This window comes from Pollicipes pollicipes, unplaced genomic scaffold, assembly GCF_011947565.3.
Source record: "Pollicipes pollicipes isolate AB1234 unplaced genomic scaffold, Ppol_2.1 Scaffold_3087;HRSCAF=3621_pilon_pilon_pilon, whole genome shotgun sequence".
NCBI lineage: Eukaryota > Metazoa > Arthropoda > Thecostraca > Pollicipedomorpha > Pollicipedidae > Pollicipes > Pollicipes pollicipes.
In genome coordinates, this window is record NW_023596225.1 from 35620030 (window position 1) to 35633508 (window position 13479).

Sequence of the window (13479 nt, forward strand, 5' to 3'; positions counted from 1 at the left end):
GCCTAACAGAGGAACCTTTGTCCGCAAGGGGCTCTGAGCCGACCAAGAGCAGAGTTCTATGAGGCCTTAAGAAGGGCCCGGGCGGCCCACCGAAACAGACGATCAAGAGCCCAGTTGATGTGCATACGGGCCCGAGGGACTGGCTGTGGGTCACATAAAGAACCGCAGCCTGTACGGTCGCGATCTTAAAGGTAATGTTCCACCTTTACGTGGGGGTTTGAACTGAAATAGCCATGTTGAGGACCTTTTGGTGCAGTTCACGGCCATGCCCTTTTTGAGACCCAAAACCCTCTGGTTCCTGGGTGGCCGCAAAACTGCGAAAAGGTTTATTGGGAGACTACTTCAAAGTCACCCTGGCATTGATGTCGTCATAGAAACGCCATACGATTACCGTTATGTTACGGGCTGTTCCTGCTTACGGCTAAAACAGCATGGCCGCCCAAACATTCGCAAGAGCGATGATGCGGCACGTATAATACAATGCGCGGATGGTTATTGGCTGCCAGTAAAACTTCGCTGCTGAATGCGTGTCGCGAACGTGAGCGTGAGCACTTTCGGGTTGTCCGGCACTCGTCGCCAACAAGGCATTTCTCCTTTTTTTCTAGGCGGTTGGTCAATGTTATAAAAAACACCACTGTCTGCATAAAAAGTACAGCACCGAAAAAGGAACGGCTTTCTCCCTAATGCTATAAAAAAAGAAGACGCGACGGCAATTTTTTTCCGCTACTGACGTCTCTTCTTTTTCTACTGACGCATTCCTTACAGACAGCTCGATTAGCACCTTGTGTACCAGAGCACAGAACCTTGCATGGGCTCATGGGTTAGCAAAGTATTATAAAATTGGGGAAATATTACGGTAAATTGTAATTTTAGATACATATTTTACTAAATATTTCACACACACTCTAGGATAAATCTAAATCTTGACCAACAAATTTGTGCCAACAAATACAACCTCTTCGGTCGTATGACCATGAACTTCCGTTGAAACTCCTTTGAAGGGAGCTCACGGTGACAAGCGGTGTTATAACCGAAAACCTACGCATTTTTTCCGGGGAAACCTGCCATTTGATATTCCCGTGGGTTGTGCAAGTGTGGGATCACACTTATTTGGCATTAGTTTGAATCAGTCGTTGAAATAGGTGTGGTGCATGTCAGTGACTTGTATTGCACTTGGTGTGATGCGAGTGTGCGTACGAGGTTTGTACTTCTGAGAGAGAAACATTGTGTTGGTATTCTTTAAGTTTACTGATTCCTAATAAATGAGATATATCGATGTCTGTCTATATCTTTATGTTTGCGTTTGAACATGACGAGGTAGTGGTGCCAGCAAACTGAAAAAGACACTAGCATCTATGCTGCAGGGGCATACAAAGGCAATGTGCTACATTGTTGTGATCTTGCCAATATTTTGAACCCACTGAGGAATTACAGCATGTAATTAATTGCATGCCATTAAGTTAGCAATTCATTTTGGCAATAAAGGCAGGTCTGCGGCTCGTTAGTGGACATGCCTGGCATGAATTCGCCTAATGCGACCTTGCAAAATTGACTTTCCTTTAAGAATTTTGAAAATATTGTGCTGTCTTATCATGGATGCGCATACCACTGTCTTAACCAAATATGAATGCAGGCAAGCATTGCTTGTGAGTCATCAATGTCATAGCCAATGCAGCTTGCGTAAGGTGCTGGGTGCTGAGAGAGGTGAAAAAGTATTGCTGTTGGTTTCTTGGATAGCACATGCCGGTGTCATTTAACTACACGCAATATTTTCTTGTTATACATGTGCTATTATTCGTGTGAACAATGTTTTTGAGTGAAGCAGCTTGATGGCTGCAGCATGTTGCGTGGCTTTGGAAGCAGAAAACGTGTTTGCGTCTTTGTCACCTATGTTTTGTGGAATCCCAAAACAGGCTGAACAAGTGACGTCACTTATCGGTTGTGTGCTTTGCTGAAAGTGATTTGTACATTGTATCATACGGTCTTGGCCAGTGATATGTCAGATGCGAAGTTACTACCAGACTGCACGCTCGGCCCACCTTTTCATGATGAAACTTATTATGAAAGCAGCAGGAATTGCAGTACAAAAACCATATAATTGCCCATTATGTCATGCCACAGTACAGCACTGAGGTAGTGCCACGGTGACACTGTTGACCTTTGCCATTCCACAACGTACCACATTGGTTGACCAGGGGATCCCGCCCCATGTCGCCAGAACAGCAGCCGGAAGACACCCCGTGGTGGGATGGAATGGCCCTTCAGCCCCTTGCTGGGAACAGTGATGTGCGCTGGTGTTCTACTCAAGTGGGCCCCTTGCCCAGAAAGAAATGAGGGGTCTCATTATTGTTGAATACAGTGAGTTCTCACGAGTTCAAAAACGAACAAGACCGTACCGCGTTTGCCTGAGAACGTTCATTCTTTTCCAGAATCGACAAGCGTTACTGAAGTTACACCGAAGTACACCGAATTACAACGAAGTGTTTAAGCTTCCGCGCCCGCAACCCCTCCCCCCAGCGATGAATGGCCTGGGTCGCAGCTTACGTGAAACCGAATGGCGTTGACTACTGCAAGTGACACCAGGCGGCGGGTGCCGTGGGCGCGAGGACGACCGTCTTTTACTATGAAATAGGCCTTTGAGAACCCTGTGTCCTCCGTTCTTGTTAAGGGTCTGGCTGCGCGCCCGACTACAGCTTAATTCTGACCCATGAAGACTATAAATACCTTTTCATTTCTCATACGTCAGTAAGAAATATAGGATAGCTGTGCGATTATTTACCAGACATATAAAAGTAATGAGGCGTCGCAGCAGATCTGGAACTACCTACTGTGTAACATTTATCACCAAAACAAAGTTGATTACATACACAGCAGTCACAATACCTACTCTGTTTCATTTAAATTCAAGCAGGCTATGTCAAACCAGGTCAAAGGGGTCAATTTAATACTTAGCATGTTCCGCAAGCTGTAAAGTGCATTTGCGAGGACCATTATGCATCTAGGTTAAGACAATACTATTGGCCTTAGTCCCCGTAGAATAATTAGGGGAAAGGAGAGGAAGATGCATTAACATTTTGACTACTTTCTCTGTCAAAACAAATATCACAGGCAATTCCAACGCTCTAAATTGCCTGCCGATCCTACTCGATTTTTCAGGCCATTTTTTAAAACTGGGAGCCACGGTTTTTGCAAGCCACCAGCATTCAGGGGATTCAACGCGAAGCAAGCCAGCCGTTGCTACGATAGTATATAGCAAACTAGGAGATAAAATACGCGATAAATGTGTACGTACAAAATACTTCATGTCAACTTTACCACACATCATGCTTCATTCAAAAATACAAGCGATTTCAAGTACACCGCATCACGCATCACGCATCATTTACACATGCAAACGATTTCAGTTAAACAGGCATCGTGCATCACGTGCCAAACATCAGTTATACATTTAAACGATTCTAAGCCTAGCACGGATCAGCAACCAGGCACTAACGTTATTTGCATAATCGATGATGATGAGCCCCGAACGTTTAAGTCGGGTCGCTGGCGTCTTATAAAGGTGTATTCACTTGTTTTCTTGTCTGGATGTTCCTGTGCTCTGGAGATCTCTTTGAGTTTAAAAAGGGGTATAGGGTCCGTATCTCCCTGCATTTAGCCGGAGAGTGTGCTGCCAAAAAATGGGTGGCCGAAAGGAGTATTCTCTATTTTGCTAGCGTCTTGCAGGTGTTCTTCACATCTCGAACGAAAAGGGCGCGTCGACTCTTTAACAAAAATTATGTCCTTCCCATCTTTTTCACACAGCTTACACTTAATTTCGTAAGCCACCGTTCTTATGCGTGCAGATCCCTTTAAGACGCCCTCGGGGGGGGGGGGTCAAATCGACCCCCCCCCGAAGGTTTTTCCAGAATGGGTTTCCGAACGGAGCGGCGAAGTCGCGCCAAAGTCTGCATAGCTGTAGACAGTTGAATAGCAGATTGTATGACATCAAAAATTTGGATTTGCATTGTAAGGACGCTGATCTATGGCAGGTCAAAGTCAGGTCATGGTTTCAGCGAAGGCAATTTCTAGGAAATCGTTCAATCTGATCCGACAGCGAAGTGTTAGACGAAGCCATGCGTCTCTGAGATGCTTTCTTAGGCAACACAACATGTGAATGAACAAATTTCGTTGATCTAAGGTCGGGTATGAAGGTTAGAACAAGGTCCAAACCGACTTGTTATATTGCTTTAGGGCCCGCTGTACAGAATAGTTTCTGGGGCTTATTTCGAACTTATTTATGGCGGGAACCGCATTACACATCTTCCATGGACTTCTCGGAGGCCAGAATAGGTCACGGACCTAAAATTGAACCGGGTCGACATTTTGTTTTTAAAACATACTGGCTAGCGTTATCTCTGTCGCTTATTCCAGTGCAAAACACAAGGCAGTCTTGTATGATTTTGGTCACGGTGACCTTCAAGAGGTCAAACAATGTCACTGACCCAAAATGAACATCTGACCTTTTGCTTAGAAACAGTCATCTATTGAGGTTCTGGGGGCACTTTGGAGACCATCCTGGAATTTGACCTTGTTTGATCTTATTTGACCCGAAGGTCTTGACTTAGGAGCTTTAAACTTCGACCTACCTAAGTAAGTTCACGCACAGGTCAGCACACCCTGTAAATTTGGTGTCTCCAGCTCTCTCAGTTCCCGAGATCTTAAGGGAGGGGGCTCAAATTGACCCCCACCCGAGCGAAGGGTATCCAGCAGGCCACCCGTGGCGGGCACCCGGGCGCGTGTTGAAGCCTGATTTGCATAAATGACACCTATTATCTCCAAAGCAATTGCTCATCTGTGCAAGATAGTGTAAATAATTCGTCGTCTGACGGGGTGTGTCTCCGTTCTCCACCACCTTCTACCCCTCCCGTGCTCTAGATCGCTTATACCTTTTCCAACATGTACTTGAAGTCGTGGAGAATATTCATTTCCCATCAGCCAAGCCCATTTTTTTTTGTTTTAAGTTTTTTCTTTCTATTTTAATACTTGATGAGTTTTTTTTTAGTCCCATGGAACATGTTGAATTGTATGGTGTTTAGCGGAAGTTGGATACGCAGCGGCGCAGAATGGTGCACCGAAAATATAGTTAACTGCCTTCTTACCATCATTCCACCTGTTTGCCATGTGTTGACTAGTGTCCAACCATCCCCGAATGACCTTTCACGGGTGGCAGATGCGTGGCCAAGCTCATATTAGGCATGTAAGCTCATATCAGCAGTTATGGGTACAAAACCTAGACGATCTGGACGATGTAGGTACGATACCAATGCAGTACCCGGCCGGTACGATTATACTACGATGGCGGTACTGGCCGTGGTTGTGGCTATCGTAACGGTACATTATCGTTCACAAATCGCGTTCCCAGCAAGGCGCCTGTTTCCGCCATGCACCTGGCCCGTCGGGTCACCATTGCAAGGCTCATACACGGTGAGCGCGAGGACAATCTTTGATCCGCGACGAGACAACAGTTCACCATTTATCAATGATAACAACCCCTGACAATTTTGCTATTTGGGCAATTGTGCATCGGGCGCAAATAGGCTCAATGAATGCGGTAGCCTACTATATCTATTGCGGAGCTCCACGTGCTCATCATGGTTTGCTGAGCGCTGCGGGCCATTTCGGGTGTCATAAGGCTGTCGAAGGACATAATCACTGGTGCGGTCGGAAAGATTTTAAGTGCTCCGCATTGTTGGACAATTTGGAAAATGTAGCAGCAGAAGAGCCGACAGAAAGCGTAGTAAGTTGTGTGCCTATAGGGTTGGGATATATATATATATATATATATATATATATATATATATATATATATATATATATATATATATATGCACATATATTTATATACAGATTTACGTTCGGCGGGGGATTACCGGTTACGGTTGGTACCTCGTTGCGATCGCATTTGCAATCATGTCGTGCGCCAATCATGCGTGAAACTTCACTGGTAGTTGGAGATGCTAAAAGGTCTTGAATAACTGGTGATAGGCATAGTGGGAAGAATGTACATATTTTAAACATGGTTTACAAACGGTTACAGGAGACAAGGTGTTACTACACATTAAAAGTTCATTATTTTACTACGACAAATTTCATGACACATTTCGATGCCGTGTCGTTAGCCATTTTTCCTAGAGCTCCCAGTGTATTCAGGGTCTTATATACAACCTATGATAACTTACAAAATTTTGTTGCGGCCAATCCACTGGTGTTTTTCACTCAAGTATATAGTGCTTAGCTTGAATATGTCAGAGCGGAAGCATCCCCCCCCTTTATAAGTCAGCGCTATGGACAGCAGCGAATCAAGGTGAGTCTATTCCAATCTCGTAATCTATTCGAGTCCTGCAGATACCAATGCTCAACTCTTAAAGAGACGGTACGTTCACGCGTTGCCTTCTCCGGGAAAGACTACCCTATCCTTGAGCCTGACGCGTCCGTATGACTATAGACGGGTGTGGCCGCCCGCCGGACCCGGGCAACAAGGAGCAGAGCGAGCGTCGTCTTGGCAGCCGCCGTGCCCTTCTTGCACCCCACAGAATCTCGGGGCACATGGGCCGGGTGAATACGGACCTGCATATAAAGGAGCCTCGTCTATAGCAGCGGCACTCCAATAATCTCACCGGACTCAAGACAGTTCGTCATGAAGGTGAGGAAGCCCGGGAGCTTACGCTCAGGACTCGCCATGTCGATTTCCCGCACGCCGTACCGTAAGAGCTCGTCAGTCCGCTCGCTCATACTCAAATGAGCCAGTATTCTCGGGTTTTACGAGAATGCCAGAGCAACTGCGTCCTGTAAGAGTTGTGATGCAAACCTTGCAACTGATGGCGGCCCATAGCTTGTTGAAATGTTGTTTACATATTGACAATTGACATGATAATTGTCTATCGTCTTCATGGGCTTCCACCAACTGATCGCGTGTTTTTAAGTAGCTCACTGTCACTTTTGAGCCAGTTGTGCTTGAACGTTTCCAGCCCTTCTGCCTCCTAAAAGGTGATATGTTACTTATGGTATTGTTGCAGGTGGTCATCGCTCTGTTTGCGCTGGTGGCTGTGGCCAACTCGGCCCTGGTGTACTCTGGCCTGGGTCTGCCGGCGACCTACTCTGGCCTGCACGCCGTGGCGTACAGCGCCCCGGCCGTGCACATCCAGCCACAGATCACCACCTACTCGCTCAACCCCATCGCCCACGAGGTAAGCCACCAAACACGTAACAGTGAGATAGCGCACAACGTATGTACCATTGATAAGAGACGAAAATCGCTACATGAATGCCCCGCGAAGACAATGCGTCGTTTAAGCAATAAGAGACATCTGCGGGCATGCCTGCATCCCAAGCATTAACTTAGTTATGATGCAATGCCTTGCAGTTGTTCAGTGCAGTAGATACACAAACTGCATTGCAATCAGGGAGGCTTTTCTTCCAATGTTATGCAGCCTCACCCTGGCAATATTCGTCAGCCAAGTGTAAGATAGCTCAGAGGCTAAACTGACCGCATAACTATAGTGACATAACCGCAAAGGTGGTCATATTACCGACAATCGTCTGTTCGTTCCCAGGTGAACTACGCCCATCCCGGTTACGTGGCCGTCACCCCGGGAGCCAAGCACGTGGCCCCCCTGCCGTACGCCGGAGCCAGCCATCACGTCAACCTGGCCAACGCCCCCGGCACTAAGTAGACATCCTACTGTGCCTCATCACACCACCAATGGATTCGTTCGAACCGCATAACGTTGGTTCGTGAATGAGCGTTCCTGTCATCAATAGACCATTTGACATCAGTCACTGTCTTTTACCTACGGCTTTTGATGGCCCTGTTCAAGCACAACCGGACCCAAGCACATGCACAATGGCTCTGGATCTACCTTATCTATAGAGGGGTAGAACGTGCCGATTTGGTGGATAAAGTTGGCAACAACAACTGGGTGTGCTTACGCCTCGCCTAGTAGCAGGTATCCTCTTGTTTTCAATTTCGACGACTTCCATGAAAAAATATTGAAGTACACACTACACGATCTCAGATGGGGTTGTGTGGTAATCCATTACATGATACCCCATAAATAGGGCTATATATTCCTGCATGTATGAAACTACCACTCCTGACAAAAAAAGTTCCGCAAAGCCACCAAACCAGAGAGGGTTTCCTACCGTGCTTATAGGTATCTATTGCTGTGAACACAACATTAGCGCAGATGAGAAAGACGGATGTGGAGGAAGGCGGGACATGACAGAAAACCTAAAACCTAACACTTCAAACGATTTATCCAAAAATGATAACGATAACTAGCAGATATCGCAAGGTCATACAGGGTCAGCATTTTTATATGTCATGCAAAATATAATTAGGTAATCTGTTAACCAAATAAAACCAAGAAATTTACCGATGGCGTGTGAAACCCGTCTTACTCCATCCGGTGGGGTGAGACAGATTTGTTAGCGGGGAAAAACGGTCAACGTGACATAATGGACATAACGGGAAATCACTGCACTCACCCGCGAAAATAAGGGGAGCGGCAACGAAACCGTGATCTCCCCAGAGTGGCAACAATAATCGCACAGATCCGGACTTTTAGAGAAACATAGAGAGACTTTCCACAGAACAGTTTGTTCAACAACACTGCTTACGGAAAGTGGAAGCACAACCCAAAGAGTTCTTAAAATTAGGACAATTCTTTTGAGGGAATTCATTCTCAAAACCAACGTTTTGGATTCCGCTTTGCCTGCACTTGAAACAAACATTAGGTAAAAACTAGCAAATTGCTTTTCAGATTTCATTAGGCTCCTGAAACACAGCTCACATGTGAAACGCAACACGTGCTGGTCCAACTTACATAATCATTTCACCCAATATTAGTAAGGTTTCAGTTTACATGATAGCAGCTTGAAAGAAGCATCCGAGAGGAACAAACAGCTGGAAACTGTAAAATAAAACACACAAGCGGAGCGACTTAATGACCCGCCAGTGTCAAAAAGGCTACTCAATATCAGCTATCTCCGGATCTCTTGATCCTGACCACACATCTCGCATGTGAAGGAAAGACCGCACTCTTCCGTGGTAGCACATTCATCATGTACTCGTCACATTGCACAAGGGACAGGCACGAGGGGTAAGTAAGTTTTGGGAAATGCCTCTTGGAAACAAACTTTGAACTTTGCGGACACTTCGACCCAGCAACAGGATAAAACGATCCCACGACGGTAAGGTGTGACTCCGTAATTCAGTTATCCATGGACAAATTCAACACTAATCGTAGCTACGGTCTAAAATGGGGTATGGGGAAACACGGGTATTTCACAAGTTCTTACCCGTCTCATCCCCTTTTCGCCGACGAAATCGACGAAAAAAAATTGAATGTCATATTAGCAGGGCTCCTGCCAGCTATCCGTTATAGCCAATGACCGTGCAAAGTATCATCCGCCAAAAGCTTGCATTTCTAAACTTCACTAAAGGTAGGAAGAACTCTTTACAAAGTGATGGAAAAACACCCACGTGGGCGGCGAAGAAAATATGTATCGCTTTTAAGACAAGGCTGTCGCTTATCTTTGCCTCGAAACGCGTCGACAATAAGAGGTGCTGGAGGGCCGTAGGTTATAAGTTTGGCGGTGGTAGCTTCAGTGCTTTAGCTTGTATGGGGTGTACCGTCTAATCCTACCATGGCCGTCTTACCCCATTTTCCGGCACATAAACACAGCAAATACGTATAAATACAGAGCAATGAGCATGGCATGTGAATAACTATTGCTTGTAATGTCATTTTATATATGTTTATTAAACATGACATGACACATAATAAACATGACATAACTGACATACGCAATATGGGCGACATGGTTGGTGTAGGCACATCTGCAAAATGGAACAAGGCCAGAACGGGCCAGGGAGAAGGAAAATAAACAACATGGATTTATTTTGAGCAACATGAGCAACATAACGTGTAGTGCAAACATATTTGTCGTGGGCGTGCGTGTAATCACGTCTTTAAGATCGAAGCGGACACATCAGAATTGCAGGGATGAAATGGGATTATGGGCGTAAAAACTGGCGTGCGTGTAATCAAGTCGTTAAGATCGAAGCGGACAAGTCAGAACTGGAGGGATAAAACAGGATTATAGACGTGAAAACAAAACAAAAAAATCATTTTGAATGCAAGTATATGAGAACAGAAACCTTTTGGAGCAGAATTATGGGGCGTAGAACCACACGCACACGATTCGCTTAAAACAATGGTCAAAAATTACGATTGCCGTACCCCAATCTCAATCGAGATTTCGTCACTACCAGCAATTATGTGGCAGGCCAGAAGACGCATGTTAGGGGAGAAGACAAAAGAGTACAGGGCAGGAGATGACGGCAGAATATGAGACAATATAAGCCAAGGCAGAGCTCGAGGTGACATGGTAGAGCAAAATAGAAGACAGCAAGGTAGACAAGAATAAAAAAGCCCATCGCCGAACATCACTTAGCCAGTACAGCAAATACAAACTCGACTCGATAAACTGATCCCTTTCTAGAAAAGAGCCGGCCACAGTAGACACCACACGTGCCTGCAAGTGGCGCCGCTTCGAGGCCGCTCCAGGAGGCTGCAGAAAGGCGTTGATTTAAAGTGGCTGCTGGGCTCCTGCCGGAAGTATTAGCCACTGAGGCAAAATAGGACACTTCATTGAAAGGCGTGATGGCAATGCTCTAGGTCTGTCTAAATCTGATGGGTCCATTATGGCTGCAACCGAAACATACATAATAGGAAACATAATAGGCTCCAAAATGCAGGAACAATGCAAGGAATGTCAAACTACATTTACGAAAGGCACCAGATATAAGGGGCACTACAAAATATATGCCTTGTTGTATGGCAAAATTCTGGACCTGACCATTCGGCAAAGGTGCACTAAAGCCATTCCCTTCACACCGTGACTTTGATTTTCAAAATGCACCCAAAGGCACACAGGCGCCCCGAAACGCCACATGCTTTCATTTCAAAGAGGCCTAACAATGTTGTGGCCAAGATAGAAATTCTGACTAAATTTTTAGGTTTTATCTGCTTAAAATGAGCCCACTGAGCCATTGTAAGAAACGAAGAGCGCCAGCGATTTATTTCATGCACACCTTTAACGCATGCTTTTTTAAATCTTATTCAATACTTCGGGCACAATTGATCTCGCTGTAGCGACTGCTCTCTATCCCAGTCGTAATATGTAGAAATGTTTAAGAGAGAAAGAGAGAGAGAGAGAGAGAGAGAGAGAGAGGAGAGAGAGAGAGAGAGAGGAGAGAGGAGAGAGAGAGAGAGAGAGGAGAGGAGGAGAGAGAGAGGAGAGAGAGAGAGAGAGAGAGAGAGAGAGATATATATATATATATATATATATATATATATATATATCAAAAAACAAAGCGTGGCCACATTAGAAATGAGTCAAGTTTGGCGTTCTTTTAAGGGAGGGGGGACTTTTACTATCAGGTGCTCTTCGTCAATCATTTGCCCCTTGCCAAAGTTCCCACTGCGCACCTGTTTACGCGCACATCGTGCAGCGTCTTTTCACGCGTCTTTTAAAGCACTCTCGTGGTTCCTGGATGTTGCTTGAGGGCGACATTCGGGCCTGGGAGTGGTCGGATTCCGGTCGTTGCGTTCACACAAGGGCATGCAACATGCAGTTTTCCGTTATCCAACGAGCAAGTGCTTTTTAAACCCGCCAAATGTCGGTAAAGGAAGCCGGTAAGAACATCACACTTGTTATCGGATGACGTCGGGTGAGACTTCAATAAGTGCGTTTTTGTGCCGGTATGGGAACATGAAGAATTTGCTACGCTAACAGGGATGTTGTTATACCACACAACGGAAACATGCGCCCAAAACACAAAAAAATATATATCATTGTACTTAGACTTGAACCAGAATTATACCTGTTTACGTTGTGTGTCGCTATGGGACATGGTCTCGCAGATATGAGAATGTGAAGCTGCAAAACGTTTAGCGTCGTGAAAGTTTGACATCTGACCTGACATGATGGGGTAAACTATTGCACCAGAAATGTACAACTCAGCATAGATCACAAGGCCTCACTGAGGCCAATGCACTGATGTTTTTCGCTAAGCTAAATCTTGCTGAGCTTGGATACGCCAGAGCAGTCACATCGCCCCTCCCCCCATCAGTCAGCGTGATGAACAACAGGGAATCAGGGCGAGTGTCAATGTTTTAAAATCCTACAAATACCAATGCTCAACTTTGAAAGAGACAGTAGGTTCGCGCGTTCCCTTCTCCGGGAGCGAATACCCTATCCTTGAGCCTGACGCGTCCGCATGACTCTAGACGGGTGTGGCCGCCCGCCGGACCCGGGCAACAAGGAACACAGCGGGCGTCGTCCTGGCAAACACCGTGCCCTTCTTGCACCCCACGGGATCTCGGAGCACATGGGCCGGGTGAACACGGACCTGCATATAAAAGGAGCCTCGTCTATAGCAGTGGCACTCCAGTAATCTCACCGGACTCAAAACAGCTCGTCATGAAGGTGAGGAAGCCAGGGAGCTTACGCTCAGGACTCGCCATATCGTTTTCCCGCACGCGGAACCGTAAGAGCCCGTCAATCCTCTCGCTCGCAGTCCAATGAGTCAGTATTCTCGGATTTTACGACAATGCCAGAGCAACTGCGTCCTGTATTGGCTGTCATGCAAACATTACAACGGATGGCGACCCATAGCTTATTGAAATTTTGTATACATATTGACAATTGACATGATAATTGTCTATCGTCTTCATGGGCTTCCACCAACTGATCGCGTGTTCATTAAGTAGCTCACTGTCACTTTTGGGCCAGTTGTGTTTGAACGTTCCAGTCATTCTGCCTCTTGAAAGGTGATAGTTACTGAATGGTATTGTTGCAGGTGGTCATTGCTCTGTTCGCGCTGGTGGCTGTGGCCAACTCGGCCCTGGTGTACTCTGGCCTGGGTCTGCCGGCGACCTACTCTGGCCTGCACGCTGTGGCGTACAGCGCCCCGGCCGTGCACATCCAGCCCCATATCACCACCTACTCGCTCAACCCCATCGCCCACGAGGTAAGCCACCAAACACGCTTAACGTTGAGATAGCGCGCAACTCACGTACCATTGGCAGGGGACGGAAATCATTACGTGCATATACCACAATACAATGTGTTGTTAAAGCAATGAGAGACATCTCCGAGTATGTCTGTGTCCTAAGTATTAACATATCTATGTTGCAATGCCTTGCAGTTGTTCAGTGCAGAAGATACACAAGGTTTATTGGAATTAGGAAGGCATTTCTTCCAATGCTGTGCAGCCTCACTGTAGCAATGTTCGTCAGCGAAGTATAAAATGGTTCAGAGGCTTAACTGAACGGAGAACTGTTACATAACCGCAAGGTGGTCATATTACCGACAATCGTCTGCTTGTCCCCAGGTGAACTACGCCCATCCCGGTTACGTGGCCGTCACCCC

The 13479-nt window shown here is 46.1% G+C and overlaps 1 protein-coding gene across 2 annotated transcripts in view; it reads left to right on the plus strand.

The window, feature by feature from the left end:
* The window catches only part of LOC119089584 (uncharacterized), a 22124-nt gene extending 14310 nt beyond the window's left edge, over positions 1–7814 (plus strand). Inside the window, exons 1-3 of one of the 2 annotated variants that reach the window (XM_037212344.1) lie at positions 6660–6682; positions 7056–7226; positions 7593–7814. In XM_037212344.1, the coding sequence (XP_037068239.1) occupies positions 6677–6682; positions 7056–7226; positions 7593–7712 (297 nt within the window). In that variant the 5' untranslated portion in view covers positions 6660–6676 and the 3' untranslated portion in view covers positions 7713–7814. Of the gene's footprint in view, positions 1–6659; positions 6683–7055; positions 7227–7592 lie in introns of those variants that run through there. The other variant, XM_037212343.1, reaches the window with a different exon arrangement.
* Positions 7815–13479: the final 5665 nt, after the last annotated feature.